Source organism: Lissotriton helveticus, chromosome 3_1, assembly GCF_964261635.1.
Source record: "Lissotriton helveticus chromosome 3_1, aLisHel1.1, whole genome shotgun sequence".
Lineage (NCBI taxonomy): Eukaryota > Metazoa > Chordata > Amphibia > Caudata > Salamandridae > Lissotriton > Lissotriton helveticus.
This window is the reverse complement of record NC_136061.1, coordinates 716,871,014-716,893,384: the sequence shown is the minus strand read 5'-3', so window position 1 is coordinate 716,893,384 and position 22,371 is coordinate 716,871,014. Positions and strand designations below refer to the sequence as shown.

Sequence of the window (22,371 nt, the reverse complement as noted above, 5' to 3'; positions counted from 1 at the left end):
AGGTAAGTAACTTGTTTTCTTCTTGACCCAGAGTCTGGCAAAGTCATCTCCAAGCCTCCAAAAAAGAGGAAACTGGACACTTCGGAGGAATCTGAAATACCTTTGAAATGAAAGGAGATGAGTACTAACACCTCCCCACCTCCTTCTCTTCCTCCAGTTGATCCAAATCTTCTAATTTTGCCTCCACACTCCCCACAACATACTTTTTCACCTCAAACATCAGTTATTGAGGATGATCATACTGACAGGGGTGGGAATAAAGATCCACATGGGGATGATGCACATACCATCCCACACGACGTAGACCCTTGGGAAAACTTCAGCACAGATCCTGACCCACATAATGACCCAGACCTCTATCCATCTAGGTCATCACCACCAGATGACAATATTGGATTTGCCTAATACCATGGGGTATAGTTACATTCAGACCCCATAGAGGAAGATTTTGTACTTCAAAACTTTGCACCCTGACAAAAGTCCACGCACACCCTGCCAATTTTAAAAGGGATGCTCAAACATGCCCCAGAGGTTTTAAGGACCCTGTCCGGGCCAGGATTCTCAACACCAGGATAGATTAAAAGTATAAGGCAGCTCACAATGACCCTATTTACATTAAAAGTCAGGTCTTTTTGGATTCTCTTGTGGTGTCTGATTCACCAAAGAGGGAAACTCACAGAGTACAGGTGAAACCCCCCTTCCTGATAAAGAGTCTAAACTAATAAACGCATCTGGTAAACGTATTGCGTCACAGGCTGAAAATCATTGGTTGATTGCCCAAGCTTTAATGGCCAGGTACGACAGGGCTCACGAGACAAACTTGAAAAGCTCATGCAACACCTTCCTGACCAGTACAAACCAAAGGCAAACAACCTTATACAAGAGGGAAAATTGATCACAAACACCTCAATTAAATGTGCGCACGTCGCGGCTGATACTGCATCTCGCGCTATCAACACTAGCTTTTTGTTGCGCAGGCACGCTTGGCTCTGAGTCTCTGGATTCAAACAAGAGGTGCAATCTGCTATTTTAAATCAGCCCTTTGATCAAGAACATCTTTTCGAGCCCTCAGTTGACACATCTTTAGAAAGAATGAAAAAAGATACGGACGCTGCTAAGTCCATAGGGGCCTTACAATTCCCTTCCCCTAGAGATTCCTTTCGCTGCTCCTTCTACAGAGCTGGCTCCAAAACCATTGACTCAGATCATCCCTCTTCTTCCTATAAGATCCCCACTCAAACGTCCACCAAAGGATACTTTCGAAGAGGCTACAGAGGCAACAATGGCAAGGCAAGAGGTCACGGCAACAATAACCACTACTCCCATACCCCCAAAGCGTGACTTCCCTTCTCTTCCCCCCGATCATCCCACACCTGTCAGCGGACGTCTCTCACAATTCTTACTTGTCTGGAATTGAATCACAACAGACAAGTGGGTAAGACAAATTATCCAGTATGGTTACTGCCTGGAACTCACCTCTACTCCCCCAGATATTCCTCCCAGACAACTTCCAATGTCCTTAGAACATTTGACACTTCTCAAACAAGAGGTTCTCTCTCTATTACAAAAGCATGCAATAGAACCAGTCCCTTTGCCTCCTCAAGGCACAGGGGTTTACTCCCTCCATTACCTAATTACAAAAAAGATGGCTCTCTCAGGCCCATATTGGACCTCAGACCGTTAAACCTCTACATTCAATCAGATCTCTTCCACATGGTCACTCTCCAACAGGAGCTCCCACTGCTTCAACAGGGTGACTTTCTCTCCACTCTGGATTTAAAGGATGCCTACTTTCAAATTTCCATTCACCCCGTTCACAGAAAATATCTCTGGTTCGTGGTAGATGGTCAACAGTAGCAATTCAAGTTCCTCCCATTCAGGGTAACTACAGCACCCAGAGTCTTCACCAAGTGTCTCGCAGTAGCTGCGGCCTATTTACAAAGACAGCACATTCATGTCTTCCCTTATCTGGACGATTGGCTCATAAAAGCCAAATCACACAGCAGCTCTGTGCAACACACATACAAAACAATCCAACTGCTTCACAACTTGGGATTCACGGTAAACCTCACCAAATCCCACCCCCAACCGTCCAGCATAAAACAATATCTAGGAGCTACAATAGACACTTCAAGAGCTCTAGCATACCCCAACCCAGTCAAGATGAGCACCATACAAGCTCTAATATCAACATTTCAGCCTCAACACTCAGTACCAGCACGAGTGTTCATGCAACTGATCGGGATGATGGGCTCTAGCATTCTCATCGTCCCTTATGCAAGACTCTAAATGCGTCCCTTACAGGAGTGTTTGGCAAGTCAGTGGAACCAGGCTCAAGGGCAGTTAACAGATCTAGGGTTAGTGGACCAATCTCTCTCTGTAGTGGTAGAATACACAAAACCTTTCAAAGGGGCGGCCGTTCCTCGATCCCGGTTCCACAGATAGTGCTTACAGCAGACGCATCGCTCACCGGCTGGATCATCTTCAAACTCATACCATTCAGGGCATATGGACCCCTCAACAAAAACAACTCCACATAAACCATCTGGAGCTACTAGCAATTTTTCTGGCATTGAAAGCTTTTCAACTGCATCTAGTAGACAAATCTGTCCTAGTTCGTACAGACAACATGACAGCAATATACTACATACAAAGTCAAAAGAAACTTTATTTCGATTGATTTTACAATCATAAAAGTACATTATAGAAAATATTTGCAACAATTTTATAAAAATTTTCGTAAGTACAATATTAACTAATATATGGAAAAAATATTAAATTAAATTTTAAAAGAAATCGTCTGTACAATGTTGCCTCGATTAGCAAAAAGCTATATACACAAGAATTTTGCACATAAAATTTACAATGCAGAAACCGCTAGTTGAGATCGAATTTTCAAACATGCCTTTAAAAAACAAGCTATACATTTTGCGACAAATTGGGAATCTAAAAACTGTAGTGCCAAAAGAGCGGGTCTACATCTTCTAAGACCTGTTTGTCGAAGAAGTGGGACCAACCACCGTTTACGCGGGGTCTCGTAGAAACTACAGAATAAAATTACATGCAATGTAGACTGGGGGGTACAGTCATCACAAGGACATCTAATTAATTCACGTTGCCAGTCTAAGGGCTCTGGAAACTAGACAAGACGATAAAAAGAATCAAAACGAAATCTTGTTAAAACATATCTGTCATAATTTGACAAATAATAGGTCAAATAAGGTTGTATGCCAGGAGAGGATTGAATCGCCACTAATTGGGTGTTTGATTGTTTACCAATTTCTGAGCACATACGAAGGTCTCTTAGGTGGGTTACGCATAAATTCTTCAAGGTCTTTCTGGGTATGTCCATTAAAGTGGAAGGGTTGGTGAAGAAAGCTAAACAATTCAAATCCTTCAGAAAATTAAAAATATAAAGTAACCAGGGAATCAGGCGGGGGGAGACACACTCTGCAGCTTTCACAACGCATCCCTCTCCAACCCCCTCCAATTATTGCCCTACCCTCTCTTTCCTTATCAACCTAACTGACCACTATCTTCCCTTTCCTTACTGCCCTATTTTCCCAGCGCTCTTCTTAATTTTTGTGCCTTATGTAATTATAATTATCACTTTCTCCACAGTATGGTGTTTTTTGTCTTCCCAGATTTATCTTCCTGAAGTCCCCCACATGTTGACTTATATGTTGTGTATATACTAAACTGCTATGTTTTTGGGGTCCCTGTGTTTATACCGTCTGGCCCACAATATGTAAAGCGCTCTGATGCCCCCGGGCCCAGCCAGCGCTATATAAAACCTCTAAATAGCTCAAAGTATATGGAGATGGGCCATACCTCAAAATATATATCTCCTTGCAGAACACCTCCCAGGAGTAAACAACCAGATAGCAGATCTGCTCAGTCGTGAAAGACAACAGATCCACGAATGGAAACTACATCCTCAAGTACTCCATCCATTCTTCTAGATGTGGGGCTACCCAGAATTAGATCTCTTGGCCACACACCTAAACACAGAAAGCCCTTCGCGTCCAGGTATCCTCACCAAAGGCAATGCGCTATGGATTAATTGGTCAGAAAAATTTGCTTACGTTTTTCCACTTTTCCTGCTAAGTCCATTAGTGGATCAAAAGCTCAAACAACATTCCCTGACAATGATCCTAGTTGCTCCCACATGGGTTCGACAACCATGGTTCACAACCCTGTTGGAAATGTCAGTAGTTCCTCACCAAAAACTACACCTCAGAACCATGGAGAGATAAGACATTCAGATCCCAGTCAACTCAACCTTGTGAGCTGGCACCTGAAATGATAGTTTGGCTATCTTAATCTTCCGCCAGACTGCATGAACGTCATTAAAAAGGCTAGACGCCCTACCACAAAAGCATGCTATGCAGCAAAGGGGAAACAATTTATAATTTACTGTATAAATAACAAAATCAATCCACTAGATGCTTCCATCCAAAATATCATTTGCTATCTGTTACACCTACAGAATACGAACTTAGCGTTCGAGGCATATGGGCTGCAGATGGTACATTTATGAATAGATCGCGCTCGGATGATTGCACTTTGTTTTTCTTCTGGAGAAGTCTTTGTCGTCATCGATGACTCCTCTGGGTGTTAGTGCGCATGGGCATCGGCTCCATCCTTAGATTGTTTTTTTCCGCCATCGGGTTCGGATGAGGATCGAAGCGCTCCGGATCGACTTCGATAAAGAAAGTTATATTCGGCGCGTAACCCTTTCCAATTCGACGGTATTGTTATCGAACGCGACTACACTTCCATCTCGACGCGTTTCGAAGAACGATGACTACGAGAAGACCAGCTCGACGTAGTCCAGCCCGGAGTCCATGGAAAGGACTCCATTCAAAAAATGTCCAACGTGTGGTGCTAAGTTCCCACACAAGGACCTACACGAGGTGTGCAACCTCTGCTTGTCCCCTGAACACGAATCCAGGGACTGTGAGGCCTGTGCAGCATTTTCCTCAAAATCGACGATTAGAAACCGTCGAGCCCGAAGACACGAGGTATCGAGAATGCAGTCACAAGCAATCCCGGAGCTGTTCGAGGACCAGCACCCAGAAGAGGAGGAAGAAGAGGGCGACGAGGCGGGGTCAGAAGCGGACGAGTCCGACGTCGAGGAAATCGACGTCCAACAAACCGTGAGTGACGACGTCCCTTTACCAAAGAACAGACCCTGCACGGTGTCGACCCCGTCCTCGAGCCCGGTCAGACAACCGAAAAAAGTTTCCGACGCCCCGCCTTCGGGCCCGGCAACGAAACCGAAACACTCGGTCTCCCATCATGGTGGTTCCGATAAACGACCCACCCCGACATCGACACCGAAGCTCCATATCAAGGAAAGCTCGAAGTCGAAACAGTCCATGTCGACACCGAAACACGCTTCGACGTCGAAAACAACCTCGACACCGAAGACACTCTCGACACCGAAGACATCGGATCCGAATAAAATCTCGGTGCCGAAAATACAAATGGACAGTCAGAAGAAAAAACACCTGTCGGACCCGAAAACTGCGGTACCGACACAGGAATATAAAACCGATCCTAAACAAAAGACTCTGTTTATTGATCCACAAACTGGCAAGGTAGTCACAGAACTACCTAAAAAGAGGAAAAATGAACAATCGGACGACAAAACTCCTCCGAAGAAGAGAACAATGTGGGCAAATACAACTCCTCCCCCTTCCCCACAACCTAGAGACACACCCTCTTCTCCTACTCCTCACAATAGGCCAACTATTCCTCCCACACGACCATCTACACCTACAACAGACGTAGAAAGTGACACAGGGGAGGGAGAACATCCTGGGGATGATGAAGACACAATCCCAGAGGAGGCAGACCCATGGGAACAGTACAATGTAGGGTCAGATAACGATAACGACCCTGAATTGTATCCGTCAAAACCTTCACCTCCTGATGATAATACTGGTTTTGCGCAACTCATTAATAGAGCAGCAAAATACCACAAGGTAGAACTACATGCAGAACCTCAAATAGAGGATTTCCTATTAGAAACACTACCTGCTGCACAAAGAACATCAGGAACACTACCAATGCTTAAGGGCCTTCTCAATCACACATCAGAGATATTCAAAGACCCGGTGAGGGCTAGGGTACTGAACCCAAGAATTAATAAGAAATATAGGGCAGCTCCAAAAGACCCAATATTTATCAAAGGACAAATTCCTCTAGACTCACTAGTGGTCACAAACGCTCGTAAGAGAGCAAACTCTTTATCTACAGGAGAAGCTCCACCTCCTGACAAAGAGTCTAAGCTAATAGATGCCTCTGGCAAGAGAGTAGCATCTCAAGCGGCAAACAGCTGGCGCATAGCTAATACACAAGCACTACTTGCAAGGTATGACAGAGCGCATTATGATGAGTTAGAAACACTCATCACACATCTCCCTAAAGAACATCAAAAGAGGGCAGATCAACTCATACAGGAAGGGAAGTTAATTACTAACACTTCGATCAAGTGCGCCCTAGACGCGGCAGACACTGCAGCAAGATCCATAAACACAAGCGTCATGTTAAGGAGACATGCATGGCTCAGGGTTTCAGGGTTCAAACAAGAGGTGCAAACTTCATTACTGAACCAACCTTTTGATGAGAAAACACTTTTCGGCACAGGGACAGATGAGGCCTTAGAAAAGATGAAAAAGGATACGGAAACGGCTAAATCAATGGGAGCATTGCAACTGCCGACCCAAAGAGGTTCCTTTCGTAGGTCCACCTATAGAGGATGATCCAAAAATACAGGTACAAGCCAGCAACAAACCTCTTTTACACCGACATCACCCAGAGGTAATTCTAGAGGTAGTTACAGAGGTAACAACAACAAGGGTAGAGGTCGCGGAAACAACAACATCCGCAACTCTCCAACCCCAAAGCAGTGACTTCATACAGCTCCCCCCAGACCATATAACACCGGTCGGGGGACGCCTATCACAGTTCCTACCTGTCTGGGAAAACATCACATCAGACAGGTGGGTGAGACAAATTATCCAACATGGCTATTGTCTGGAACTCACATCTACCCCACCAAACATCCCCCCCAAACAGCGTCCAATGAAACAAGATCACTTAACACTGTTAAAACAAGAAGTACTATCTCTGCTACAAAAGCATGCCATAGAGAAGGTTCCAAAGCAACAACAAGGAACAGGAGTATACTCCCTATACTTCCTAATTCCCAAAAAGGACGGGTCTCTAAGGCCAATACTAGACCTAAGACCTCTCAACGCATACATAAATTCGGAACATTTCCACATGGTCACGCTCCAACAAGTACTTCCTTTACTGAAGAAAGGGGACTTTCTTTCTACACTGGATCTAAAAGACGCTTACTTTCATATCCCGATTCACAAAGCCCACAGGAAATATCTAAGGTTTGTGGTAGAAGGACAACATTATCAGTTCAAAGTCCTTCCGTTTGGTGTCACGACGGCACCAAGGGTGTTCACAAAATGCCTAGCAGTGGTTGCAGCCCACCTAAGAAGACAACAAATACATGTCTTCCCATACTTGGACGACTGGCTAATAAAGGCCAAGTCACAAGAAGAATGTCTTCAGAACACACAGAAGACAATTCACATGCTGCACCAACTACGGTTCACTGTGAACTACGCAAAGTCACACCTGCAACCAAGCAAGGTTCAACAATATTTAGGGGCTACTATAGACACAGAAAAAGCCAAAGTATACCCCAATCCAGTCAGGATCCAGACAATGCTTACAATCATTCAAAGATTTCAGCCACAACACTCACTAACAGCAAGAGTGTTCATGCAGCTATTAGGGATGATGTCATCCTGCATACTGCTAATACCATATGCCAAACTACAAATGCGTCTGCTACAAGAATGTTTAGCGACACAGTGGAATCAGGCTCAAGGACAGATTACAGATCTGGTGTTGGTAGACGACCGCACACACCGCTCTCTGAAGTGGTGGAACACAACAAACATTGCCAAGGGGTGGTCGTTCCTAGAACCAATTCCACAGGTGACAATAACAGCGGACGCATCGCTCACGGGATGGGGAGCGCATATGGAGAAATATACAGTACAAGGAAGATGGAGTGTGCAGGAAAGAAGGCTGCACATCAATCATCTAGAACTACTAGCAGTGTTTCTAGAATTGAAAGCCTTTCAAATGCATGTTACCAACAAAGCAGTCCTGATCAGAACAGACAACATGACAGCAATGTATCATATTCAAAAACAGGGGGGGACGCACTCTCTCCAACTATCCAGACTAGTGCAGGAAATTTGGAGATGGGCCATTCCTCAAAACATCTATCTGTTAGCAGAACACCTACCAGGAGTTCAAAACCAGATAGCAGACATCTTAAGCAGACAGTCGGAACAAATACACGAATGGGAACTGCACCAACAAATACTGCAACCATTCTTCCAAAGATGGGTACAGCCAGAGATAGACCTCTTTGCCACTCATCAGAACGCAAAATGCCAAAGCTTCGCGTCCAGGTACCCACACCACCTGTCGCAGGGCAATGCGTTATGGATAAATTGGTCCAACAAATTTGCATACGCTTTTCCCCCTCTCCCACTAATCCCATTAGTGGTCAGAAAGCTGCAACAACACTCAATGACCATGATACTAGTAGCACCCACGTGGGCACGACAACCGTGGTTCACCACGCTCTTACAACTCTCACAAGTGCCACACCAAAAGCTAAGAATTCTACCCATGCACCTTACACAGAACCATGGAGAAATAATGCACCCAGATCCCACACAACTGAACCTAGCGATCTGGCTCCTGAAATCCTAGAATTTGGGTACTTAGATCTACCCCCAAATTGCATGGAAATAATTAAGCAAGCGCGACGTCCCACCACCAGAGCATGCTACGCAGCTAAGTGGAAGAGGTTTGCTATATACTGTACCACTAATAATATCAACCCTCTGGACGTATCAACAAAGGAGATTATTTGCTACTTACTACACTTACAGCAATGTAATCTCGCGTATACATCTATCAGAGTACATCTAGCAGCTATAGCAGCGTACCTACAAAACAGGCAGCACATATCCCTGTTTAGAGTGCCAGCAATAAAAGCCTTCATGGAAGGCCTTAAAAGAGTCATTCCACCAAGATTACCACCTTCACCGGTCTGGAACCTCAGCGTAGTACTCACCAGACTAATGGGACCACCTTTCAAACATATGCATAGGTGTGAAATACAATTCCTTACATGGAAGGTGGCCTTTCTTATAGCCATTACCTCACTCAGGAGAGTAAGTGAATTACAGGCACTGACAATACAAGAACCATTCCTACAATTACATCAGAATAAAGTGGTTCTTAGAACAAACCCAAAGTTCTTGCCTAAAGTAATTTCAGCATTTCACATCAATCAACCGGTGGAACTACCAGTCTTTTTCCCAAAGCCACAGACGGTAGCAGAAAGGGCCCTACATACACTAGATGTCAAAAGGGCCATTTTGTACTACATAGAAAGGACACAAAAGTTCAGGAAAACTAAACAACTATTTGTAGCATTTTCCCCAACACATAAGGGCAATCCTATCTCTAAAGCAGGCATCGCTAGATGGATTGTAAGATGTATACAAATATGTTACATAAAAGCAAAGAGAACATTAACTGTTCCTCCTAGAGCTCATTCTACACGTAAGCTAGGAGCATCTATTGCATTCTTAGGAAACATTCCCCTAGATGACATATGTAGAGCAGCAACTTGGTCTACACCACATACCTTTACAAAGCACTACTGTGTTGATGTGCAGGCTACACAACAAGCCAGAGTGGGCCAAGCTGTATTAAAAACTCTATTTCAAACAGTTGCGACAGACACGGGTGACCACCGCTAGGGAGGTAACTGCTGTATAATCTATTCATAAATGTACCATCTGCAGCACATATGCCTCGAACGGAATATGCTACTTACCAGTATGCATCTGTTCTTGGCATAGAGGGCTGCAGAGTGGTACATGCCCTCCCTGCCTCCCCGGAAACCTGTGTCTGTCCCAACATTATCTTATTTAGATACACTTACATGGGCATATCTTTATGTATTCTACTACACTACTCCATCTAACCCTACTATGGCAAAACAATCTAAGGATGGAGCCGATGCCCATGCGCACTAACACCCAGAGGAGGAGTCATCGATGACGACAAAGACTTCTCCAGAAGAAAAACAAAGTGCAATCATCCGAGCGCGATCTATTCATAAATGTACCACTCTGCAGCCCTCTATGCCAAGAACAGATGCATACTGGTAAGTAGCATATTCCATATGCATCTATATGCTTACACCTTGCTGCAATAGCTGCGTACCTACAAAACAGACAACAATTGTCTTTGTTTCGAGGGCCTGCTATCAAAGCCTTTATGGAAGGACTCAAAAGAATCATTCATCCTAGATTTCCACCCTCTCCATTGTGGAATCTTCATGTAGTCCTTATAAGACTCATGGGTCTACCCTTTGAACCAATGCGCAAATGTGAACTGCAATTTCTTACCTAGAAGGTGGCCTTCCTGATAGCCATCACATCGCTCTGAAGAGTAGGTGAGCTCCAGGCACTAACAATACAAGAACCATTTTTACAAATTCACCAAAATAAAGTGGTTCTTAGGACTAACCCCAAATTTTTCCCTAAAGTCGTTTCTGCATATCATGTATTTTTCCCTCAACCAGACTCAACCAGGCAGAACGTGCTCTTCACACATTGGATGTAAAAAGAGCCATACTATATTACATTGAAAGAACTAAATCATTTAGGAAAACTAAACAACTCTTTGTTGCTTTTTCACCACTGCATAAAGACAATCCTAGATCAAAAGCAGGTATTGCACGGTGGATAGTTAAGTGCATCCAAATATGCTACATTAAAGCTAAGTGCACATTACCAATTCACCCTAGAGCACACTCTACTGGCAAACTAGGGGCTTCTATGGCATTCTTGGGGGACCTACCCTTAGATGACATCTGCAAAGCTGCAACATGGTCTTCACCACACACATTCACAAAGCACTGTTGTGTAGATGTGTTAGTAGAACAGCAAGCTAGTGTGGGCCAGGCAGTTTTAAGAACACTACTTCAAACCATTGAAACAGATATAGGTTGGCCAACGCTTGGGAGATAACTGCTGTCTAGTCTATGCTAAAGTATATGATCTACAGCTCATATGCCTCGCACAGAAAATGCTACTTACCCAGTATACATGTGTACATGGCATATAGAGCTGTAGAGCCATATGTGCCCACCCGCCTTCCTGGGTACCTTTATCTGTTGCAGTATTATCTTACTTATATGCACTAAACATGGACATCCCTTTACTACTTTTACTAACTCCATCATCCCCCTTACGGCAAAACAACTGGGGATGTAGTCGAAGCACAGGTGCACTATCCTCGAAAGGAGGAGTCACCCACCTCATAACTACAAAGACTTCTTAGAACAAAAACAAAATGCAAACATCTGGACCCAACATTAGATGGTGATCTATGCTAAAGCATATGACTCTACAGCTGTGTATGCCAAGAACAGATGCATACTGAGTAAGTAGCATTTTACTTTTTTCCATAGGATAACATGGACTGTTTTTCTGTGAAAAGTTTCAAAATGTAGAGTTGGAAAATCTATGAGACCCTTGAAACTGTAACTAAATAACAAAAACACTTTTACTTACCAGTTGACAGGAAATATCCCAGTGCAGTATCCAGGTATACTGCACTGTATAAGAAAAATAATCTGTAAAATAATCTACTTGAAATTCTACTAAAAAGTCAATACAAAGTATATGTACAGTATTTCAAAAGCATTGAATTACTAGTAGCTTTACTGTAATCAAATCACAGTGCATATACAATTGCAATTCAAACTCTTTACAAACTGCATTACTACTGTAAAGTATTTATTGATTACCTGTGCTAGGCTTGCTTAGTTCTAGAAAATAAAATAACTAAAATAATAGTTTTATACAAAACAAATTGGTCTGAAGTTCAGTCTGAGTGTATGATATCATTTGCTGATGTGTACAACAAATGCTTAACACTACTGTGACGGGCGCAGGCGCAAAGGGCACAGGAGTAATGGGCAATAGGCGTGTCTTTGTTAAGGAAGGCTTTATTGCTGCAAAAAGGTAGTCCGTACACGTTTTCCTGGTAGGGACAGTCCTACGCGGGGAGCGGCTTCTGGTGGTCCTCCTACTCCGGGGCTTGGTGGTTTCACTCCTCCGATAGCCTTCCGGGCTTCGTCGGGGCTTTCTTTCGTCAGGGTCCGTCTTGGCTTTCGGCTCGCAGGACAAATAAACAAAAGAGGGCAACTCGTGAGATCAGCGTTCTCAACTGTGCAGATGTACGGGAAGGGAGTGAGGAATAAAGAGCAACAACCCGTGAATGGCTACTATATACAAGTGCAGGGAGGGGTAGTGCTCGGGAAAAGGGAACCAGGACAAGGGGACACCACTATCATACAATGGAACCGCCCTTCCGTCCCACCCAGCCCCTGATCTTGTCACGCACCTGGGCTAGCCACACACCTCCCCCCCGGGTGTGTGGCAGGGCGGCTCGTGGGGACGTTGGCCTCCTGGCGTCTCCTCCGTCACAGGTGCCTCTCCTCCTCCGCTCGCAACTCCCTCCGTCCCTCTCGACTCCTCTTCCGTATTTCTACGACCACTCCGCTCCTCTTCTCTCCGTCTCTCCACGTTCTCTCCTCTCCGGGTGAACAAGCACACCTGGTCTTCCGGCACTTCCGTATTTGACGGCAGCACGTCGTCTTGAAATCCCGCCCACTCATCCACCGACTGGGAATAAAAGGGCCAGGTACAGCCTTCTTCACTGTGGGAGCCAAGTCCGTATTCGGCCCTGCTGAAGTCCGTCTGCTGTGGATGAGAAGAGGGGGGGGGGGATGATTTGAGAGTTACTGCAGGGTCCTAGAGTCCCGTACCGAGTTATCGACACCATCAGGGAGAGTCTGCATGCCCGCCCCGTTACAACTACCCTCTGATAAAGCCTTACTGCTCAACAACACTACCACTACCTCTGGGGTTCCACTGGACTCTGTGCACACTATACCTCACTTTGGTATAGTATATACAGAGCCAGCTTCCTACACCCAGCTTGACGGATCGCCCCTTAACTTACCTTGCACAATTAGAATCACTGGGGCACTTTTTTGGGGTAAATCTGGTGAAGATGTATCAACCAGCTTTAAAGATATAGTCAAGTCAAAAAACGCTTTTCCTATGGAAACATGGTCCCAACTACAACTACACATGTGTAGAAGCACACTCTGAGTAAAGTTTTAACTTTTTGCCAGTCTGGTGTAATTCTATTCAGCCCTTTTTTTCTGTATTGGAAAGAAAAGTTTCTAATCTCCAATTAAAATGTGTGATCGCACTTTTGGCCTACACCTTTTACAGCCCCTCTCTTCCCCCTTGATGGTTTGGTTTGAAATTTTCCACAAGGGAGGCAAAGCAGATTAACTTTTTTATAACGTTTTGTGCAGATTCCCTAGTTGTGTCCTTCACTGGTTCGCTTGTAGCATGAAATGTGGCTCACTGGTATCTTGCATAACCTTTTTTTTTCCACACAGTAGCACACATCATGTGAAAACAATCATGCAAGATACCAGCAAGAGACTTATTCAAGCAGGAATATTCTCCCTGCAAAACATTGTCTGCACAAAACAGTCTTACCACCAGTGAAAAAAAAATTGTGTAACCCAAAATTCTTGAATTTTCAAATTTCAACTAGCCTTACTATATACTTACATTCTCTAGGATTGGACCTCCCATTACTGCCATGCTTCAATAATTAGTCAGCTGATATTTATACATTTTACCTAGAAATGAACTAGATACCAAAAAGTCAGTTATCTCTCATAGAACAAAATACCAAACTTGAAGAAGCCCCTGAGGCACCCATTTTGTATTGGCTTTACATATTTTGGGCTATGCTATTTACGTTATTATAATTATGCTTGTAGTCACGTCTTTGCCAGCATTGTATGTTTCCTCGTAGACACTAATATTTTGCCCTTTTTACATTTTTTCTTTTCCTAAACCTTTTTCTATATTTATACAGTATGTGATGCGAGGGTGTTTTTGTTTCCTAACAGAGCCGAATGAAGTACGAAAAAGTACACAGTATATATAACAGACTTTTTGCTGTTGAAGATATTGATCCCACCCTGGTAAGATCATGCATGGAGTTTTTTAAGCGCCAGAATTGTGTATTTGACATCTAAAGTCAACTGGGTGACCAAATTCTAAACCTTTTAATCCAGTTTTCCATGTTCTGTTTTTTTCAACACCGTGAAGGTTTTCCTAATAAATTGCAAGTATCCGCTTTTGACTTGAAAATGCTTTCAACTGGTGCATAGATTTCTCCAAGAAACAATAACAAAGTTACAGCAAGTGACTGCAAATAGACACAGAAATAGACTGCAAATAGACACGGAAGCAGATTTTAAAAAACTGATTTGGCTACCGCTCTCTGCTTGCTTTAAATTTAAACATTACACAGAAGCTCTTTAACCGCATGCGTGCGGCGACTTTTCTCACGCTGTGCGGCTTTTTTTTTTAAAAGCCGCGTTACATGACGAGCTGAGCTCGTCATGAGCATGCGAGCGGCGCAACTCATGACGAGCTCAGCTCGTCATGAGCATGGAAGGGGTTAAAACCATGCTCGGCATGTCCTCCAACTATGTCATATGACATGTATAGCTCAAACAGTCCCTTCTAATGCCATGTCCCTCATGTTTTTCAGATGCTACAACTCCACGTTGAAGTATTGACATTTGCTATGCAGGTTCTTGACTTGTGGAGAATATCCTCCCCACATTACAAGCGCACAAACTCTGTAGTTTTTCCCTCTCATTGCTGATGACTTTAAGTTTTCCCTTCAAATTTCTACTTTGATCTGTGCTAAGACCTGTATGTTAAATCAGTGCACCCCCAGCCACCATTTTGTGTTCACAAGCCAGTGAAACTAGCCCCCCTGCCTCCCTTCCCCCCTCCCCCAGCAACAGGGATATTCTACATCAGATGGTGCTTCTGTGAGCTGTTTAAACTGGGTTTACTAGGGACTGTGCACTTCGTTTTTTGGCCAGTAGAGGGAGTAAAGTTTTATTCAAACAGTATTGTTAGATTTCAAGTTAGTGAGGCCTTTACCTGCAGAAGTCCAAAGTGTTGACTGAGCCTGTCTGTCTCCTAGGAGATTCTGAACAGGAAAAGCAGCTTCCAACGCCCTGGCCAGCAAACCTTGTCTAAGGTCGCTGGGACCTTATATGGTCTGATATTGTTTGGTACATGTGTACACTGATTGGTGGTTGTATCTGATGTTTCTATTGAATTAGGGTTAGTGTCCTCATTGGTTGGGTATTTGAGTGTTCTGATTGGTTTCTGGGTCTGTGATTCAATCAATGTAGGGTTGGGACTAGGGCTAGGGTTAGGATTTCTGTTGGAAGTAGGGATTAGGGTTTCCTGTGTTATTGGTTGTTGGGACTAGGGTGGGACTGGGCCTAGGGTTAGACTTTTAATTGGAAGTAGGGATTAGGGCTTCTGGTGTGATTGGTTGCTGGACTGGTTGTGGGACTAAGAGTATGGTTAGGCTTTCTGTTTGAAGTAGGGACAAGGGCTTCCTGTGCCATTGGTTGCTTGGACTTGGGGTGGGACTACTGGTAGGGCTAGGGCCTCTATTGTACGTAGAGATTAGGGTTTTTGAACTGATTGGGTGCTTGGCCTAGGGCTAAGATTGGCTGTAAGGTCCTGGTCTCCTATGGTTTCTAGATTTTTAGGGCTAGTGTTGTGATTGGATAGTGTTAGGGCTAGGGTTCCCATTAGCTGACAGGGTCACCCGATTACTAGGGCTATAAAAGGCCAGGCCTAATTAGGGCTTCTCAGCCCGGGCGTCGAGGCTAAGGGCGGAGAGGACAAGGGCAGTTGCCTGTTTGAGCCTGTTAAGGGCTGAGAGGACGCAGTTGCCTGTTTGGGCCTGTTTGGGCCTGTTAAGGGCGGAGATGACAAGGGCAGTTGCCTGTTTGAGCCTGTTCGAGACTGGTCAGGACCAGGGCCAGAAATGCTGCCCAATATACATAACTCCATTATGCATCTATATACTTTCAATGTACTTATGGATCTATATATTTATCACTTTCTTCTAATTTAGCACTTCCAATGCACTTCCCTATTTTTCAGCCTATAGTTCGCTCAAAATATCCTCTACATCCACTCTCTGATTTAACTCCAAACCCCATACCACTACTATGATCCCCAAAATAACCCTTTCTAGACTCTCTCCTACTCTACCCCTCCATGCATCATCTTACACCTCTTTTACTATACCGATCCACCAAAACAAACCTTTCTAAACTCTTCCATCTTTTCTACCCCTCCCCCACCCTTCTAAATCCAAATAACTGACCAACATCCACCACTTAAAATGTACTTGCATGTTTCACTATACTAATTCAACACTAATTCCCTATGGGTCCCGGAGTAGCGTGCTACCTGCTGAAAAGGCGCTTCAACACCTCGTATGGGGTAGTAAGCGTTATATAAATGCAACGACAATACAATACATATTCTGTGCGTTTTCTTTTTTCCATTTTTGCTGCAAACAACTTTGATTTCTACTTGCCCTCTAGCTTCTTTCCTTTTTTGTGCTATGCCATCTCCAGGCACTTATGTTAAGTTAAAATCAATGTCTGCCTGGGTGAGAGGCAGGCATCAACTCTCTTGTAGAAAGACTCATTGTAGATACATGAAGTTATAATGTTTTAGTAATGAAACATTATCAAGCTTTATAATGTGTTTATTCTATTTATCTGCTGCTTGTTGTTTACATCTTTCAGATGCATATATTGCTATTTTTAAAGAGTGAACCAACCTACCTACAGTGCAGTAGAACTCTGAACAAGGCTATGGGCCCTGCCAAAAATTTAGGATTGTCCAAAAAGAGGCAAAGTATTAGTGGGGTTGAAACCTATTGTATAGAGTATAATGTTCTCTGAAGAGCATATCCGACGGGGACTGAACTGTAGGGGACTGAACTGTAGGAAACTGGTTTTGTTGCAGTAGTCCACCCACTTTTTGCCCGGTGTTTGATGCAACAATGACTGGAGTGCACCAGGTTCCTGCTAACCAGGTTGCCAGTGTTCTTTCCACAAAACAAGGTAACTGGTCAATTGATCCCCAATTGACCAGGCCTTTAGCACCTCTGTAAGTCCCTTGTAAGTGGTACCTAGAACATATGTACTAAATAGGGTCCCTAAAAGCTGAAGAATATCTTGTTCCACTCTAAGGGACCCAGCACTAAACTCATGCATACGCCACTTCAGGTGGTGTGATAAGGTGCTCTAAAATGTGAAAATGCAACATGGCACACACCCAGTGTGCCATCTCCCCTGACACTGCATATAATATTTGTAAGTCACATTTACAGCCCTAAGGCAGGTTGCTTTATATTACATGTGAGGACATATTTGCATGAGCAGATATTCCCCTGTGCTGGTCGGTTTAATTATTGGCAGTGCAAGTGGACAGGGAAGTCATCTTAAGGTATTTACTGGGTACTGGTCAAAACAGGTTTCCGCCTACATAGTGGCTTCACTTAAACCTATGGTATTTGGTATCAATAACCTCATATTAATTAACCCACACTGACTCCATTGATGGATTGATTAGTCCAGCACCCAGAGGTGCTACCTTAGAGCTACCTCCTAAAAACCTACTGACCTCTACTGTATTGGCTGACTGGTCTAGTCCAGCCTGCCACCACATACTCTTTTCTGACCCCCTGGAGGTGGGAGCCCACGCTCTGAGGTCGGAAACAATGCCTGCTCTGGCAGAAGGTGTTATCACCTCCTCTAAGAAGGATGACTAGTAATCTACATACCAAGGCTTCAAAGGCATCCATTGCCTTTGATATGCAACCCCGGCTAACCCAGGGCCCATTTAGCACCAAGACAGTCAGTAAAATTAGCTTGTCAGGAAGTGTGTTCACTCCTAAGGTGGGCTACCTGAAGTAAACACGACTAGGAAAATTCCACCATCTTGGTTTTCTGGTGGAAGCAGGTCCTCTAGGTCAGGGTTATGCCCACTTCCCACAAGAAGTGGTCATATAGAGGGTGTAGTCACCCTAAAGGTAGGTAGCCCATTGGCTACTACCTGACAGTCCTTGTAAAGCCCCTAAATACAGTATTTAGGTGGTAGCCCGGATGCCAGGACTTCAGTTTCGACAGACACAAAGAAGGAGTGAACAAAGGAGATTGCTGACAAGAGAACAGAGGAGCAACTACTGACTTGGCACCAACCCTGTCAGCCTGCTTGCAGCACCGCACCCTCATGGAGAAACCGACTCGTCCACCCGCTGTGCAGACTCCAAGATACCTGAAGGGCTGCAAATTCTTCACAAACCCCCAGAGAACTCCAGTGGAGTAAAGGAGCTTCTCCCCTGCAGCCGCAGGTAACAAAGGTCCGAACTCACCATCCTGATACTTACCTGGACCACCAACACTGCAGTAATCCAGGTAGAGGTTGCTGTGCTCCCACAGGTCAGAGCCGTCCTCCCTCCAAGTATGGGGACGCCAGGACCAACCAGAGCTCCACAGTACCAATACCTGGGGTACCAGACCTCTTGCAACAACCAAGACTTGTTGTGTTCAGACTGAACACCAACCGCGAGGAAGACCGACCTGCACATCGAGGGACTTCAGTGATGGTGAGACCCACATTGAGAGTGGTCCAGCTGCCCGGTTTCCCCCTTTTCTGTAGAGCCAAGACAAAGAGTGAGCCTCCAACCACCGACACCCAACTCTTCAAAGTACCTTTGCACCCCCGCTTCCTACATCCTGAGTCTGAGGGGGGTAACGGTGCCTTGCAGCCCTAAGGCAGGTGCACTATCCTACATGTGCAGACAAATCTGCATGAGTAGATATGCCCCTGTGATGTCCAAGTGGATTCTTCTATATTGCAGGTGAACAGGGAAGCCATTTTGAGAACATGTGCTGAACACTGGTATTTACGAGTTCCCCTGCTACATGATGGCTTCACTGATATTAGAGATGTTTGATACCAAACATCTCATATTAATAAGCCCACACTGATTCCAGCGTTGAATGTATTAATAAATGCACCCACAGGGCACCTTAAAGGTGCCCCCTGGAAACCTACCATCTACCTGTGTACTGGCTGACTGATTCAGACCAGCCTGCCACCACAGACCGGTTTCTGACCCCCTGCAGGTGAGAGCCTGTACTCTCTGAGGGCAGAAACAATGCTTGCTCCGGTTGAAGGTGTTGTCACCTCCTCCAAGCAGGATGGCTAAGTAATCCGCGTATGTGAGAAAGGGCCATCTTTCTGCATGGTTGCCCCACCTTTTGCTGAACTGCTGATGTGTTTTGACTGAGTGTGCCCTGGGCTCCTGCTAATTAGGTACCCAGGGCCTAGGTTTTTTCCCTAAAACTGCATTGAAGACCAAACCCAACTGGCACACTCTGGCCACAGGTACCACAGGTACCCAGGGCACTGTGACCAGGGATAGCCTCCAAGGGCTGCAGCACTTATTGTGCCATCCTTAGAGGCCCTGTGCCTTTACACTCACACACTTTGCAGGCTGCGTGTTTTGGTGCAGAACAAAGTGAAGAGTCGACATGGCACACATCCCTGGGTGCCATGCCTACAACTCACTGCCCTGGCATAGATCAGTCACCCCTCTAGTTGGGTGCACTATACCAGTAGTGAGGGTACAGGTGCATGAGCCCTGTACCTTTACAGTGTCTTAAGTTAATTCTTAGACAACTCCCACAACCAAGTACTTACCTGTTAACCGATATGAGCATATGAGCTGTAGATCATATTTTTAGCATAGACACCATCTGGTGTTGAGCCCGGATGTTTGCACTTTGTTTTTCTTTGAAGACGTCTTTATAGTCACAGGTAGGTGATTCCTCCTTTCGGTGATAGTGCGCACGGGCATCGACTCCATCCCTAGATTGTTTTTTTCCGCCATCGGGTTCGGATGTGTATAGCTGCGGTTCGGTATCGTTTTTTAACCCCTTCGACATGCAATACTCTACCCTCAATGGTATTGTCTTTCGATAGCGGTTTTTCATTCAACACGCATCGTGTAAATTGTGAAAACCTTCGATCGGGAACTTTGAAGCTGGCCGTCGGGCCTACCTGTGCCGACCACGCCAGCAGTAGATGGAGCGAAATCCATTCAAGCTATGTCCCGGGTGTCTTGCTAAGTTTCCACGTACAGACTTGCACGAGGTTTGCAATTTCTGCTTATCCCCAGAACACAACGAGAAGGATTGTGAAGTGTGTGATCATTCCGATCGAAGAAGACCATTCGTGGTCGTCGGGCTCAACGCCATGAGATGCAACTCGGCAGCGACTCCGTACCAGACATCTAGCGAAGATTTAGGCGAATGTCCAGCCGAAGCAGAAGAACTGGTCTCCGTGTCCAAAGCCGACTCCTACATGGAGGAAGACCTGAACCTCACTCCGGGTCAACGTACCGCGAGTACAGATCCCCATGTGCCCACCCAACCAAAATCATAGGCTCCGTTATCACCCTCGCCCTCTGGCTCAGGTCGACACCAAGAAAAGTTTCAGCTGCCTCGGACTCCAGCCCAGCTATGAAACATAAAGACAAGAATGCTGGCTCAGGCTCGAGCCGGCCCATTCAGTGCCGAACCAACACCTTCGGCACAAAAAATAAAACAAACATGTGCCAGTCCCTACACCTTAAGCACGGAAGGCCTTGGATCCGAAATCCTCCAAATCAAAAGCTTTGGACCCGAAGTCGTCCAAACTTAAAAAACCTCAGAGCCAAAACAAAAAGATCTTGAAACTGTGGAGGACGAGATCCTGCAGCTGGAAGGGAGTGTTAGTGAGGAAGTTACTAAAGAAAAATTACACTTATTGCAATTGAAGAAAGACGAATATAAAGGTATTGCCACCGACAGGGCCAGAACATGGGGGAGTGAGAGAGATGGTATATTGTATGAATGGGAAGACTAAGCCGGAAAGCTGCTGGCCTGGCTGGACAGAAAAGAAAGGGCCAGTAGACTTGTCTCAAAGTTGACAGACGACACAGCCGGGACATTCACATATCCCCTAAAAATTGCTAGTGAGTTTGCTGCGCACTATAGCTCGGTATATCGATCACACACTTCCTTCCTCGAGGAGGACTCCATAGATCTCCTTAGAGATATCCATATCCCTGCCCTCTCTGAAGATAAATAACGGTGATGGATCAAGCCCTGATCTTTGGACTGGGTAAGAGTGGTCTGCTTAATTCAGACACTCTGTTCATCACCACCCCCTTTTCTGTATCGCTCTCTGAAGATAAGACTTTCCTAGAAAGCGACATCACCAATGACGAAATAACTCAGGCAGTCAGGAGCCTCCGGTCGGGGAAGGCGCGAGGCCCTAACGGACTGCTGATCGAACTTTAAACTACATCCAGATTAAATTGCCCCGCATTTACGCGTGATGTTTGAAGAGAGTAGGAGGGTGGGATCACTCCCGCCAGACCAGCGTCTTGCGTCACTAGTTGTAATACATAAAGAGGGTAAACCTAGAAATAAATGTGCCTCCTACAGACCCATCTCCCTGTTTAATGCAGAACCTAAAATCCTGGCCAAACTCTTGGCCACTCGCATGACTCGGGTGATAAGTAATTTGGTGCACCCTGATCAATCGGGCTTCATGCCCCACCGAAATACGCCCCTAAATCGGCGATGGGTGCATGGAGTGTTGGGGAGGGTAGAAACCATCCAAGAGGAGGCTGTGATTGTGTTCTTAGATGCCTCTATGGCATTTGACACCATTGAATGGCCCTACCTTCTCGCTGTTCTCACCTTGCAGCAGATCAAATCAGAATTCCTATTCAGGAAGGCAGTTAAGACTTGGCTTTTTAACTTGGATTAATTCAGGTGGATGCCTTGTGTTTGACCATTTTGCTGTCACATGTTGTTACAGGGACACCTCCTTTGGGAGGTAGCTGTTTGCGCTTTAAAAATGGCTGTATTATTATTATCAAAATGGGGTTTGGGCCAGTTTTCACAGCATGGGTTAGACTCCTCTACTCTGAACCATTGGCGCAAGTGGTGGTTAATAATAAACAATCTGACTCATTCGAACTAAGTTGTGGTACCCGTCGGGGGTGTCTGCTGTTGCCCCTACTCTTTGACCTCTCCCTGGAGTCACTGGTGACCTGGATCCGTAGGGACCCAGTTATAGGGGTCTACGGTGGTCAGCAGATTGGGAGGACCGCATCGCGCTGTATGCAGATGATATACTCCTCTACCTAGCCTCCCCCAAAATGTCACTAAGATATGTA

General features: G+C 45.1%; 1 protein-coding gene across 2 annotated transcripts in view; it reads left to right on the top strand.

Moving 5' to 3' along the window:
- Positions 1–22,371, top strand: part of CSTF3 (cleavage stimulation factor subunit 3) — a 601,400-nt gene that overhangs the window by 446,914 nt on the left and 132,115 nt on the right. For both annotated transcript variants that reach the window (XM_078680868.1, XM_078680867.1), the window contains one exon: positions 14,138–14,212. In XM_078680868.1, coding sequence (XP_078536994.1) covers positions 14,138–14,212 — 75 coding nt within the window. The remainder of the gene's footprint in view (positions 1–14,137; positions 14,213–22,371) is intronic.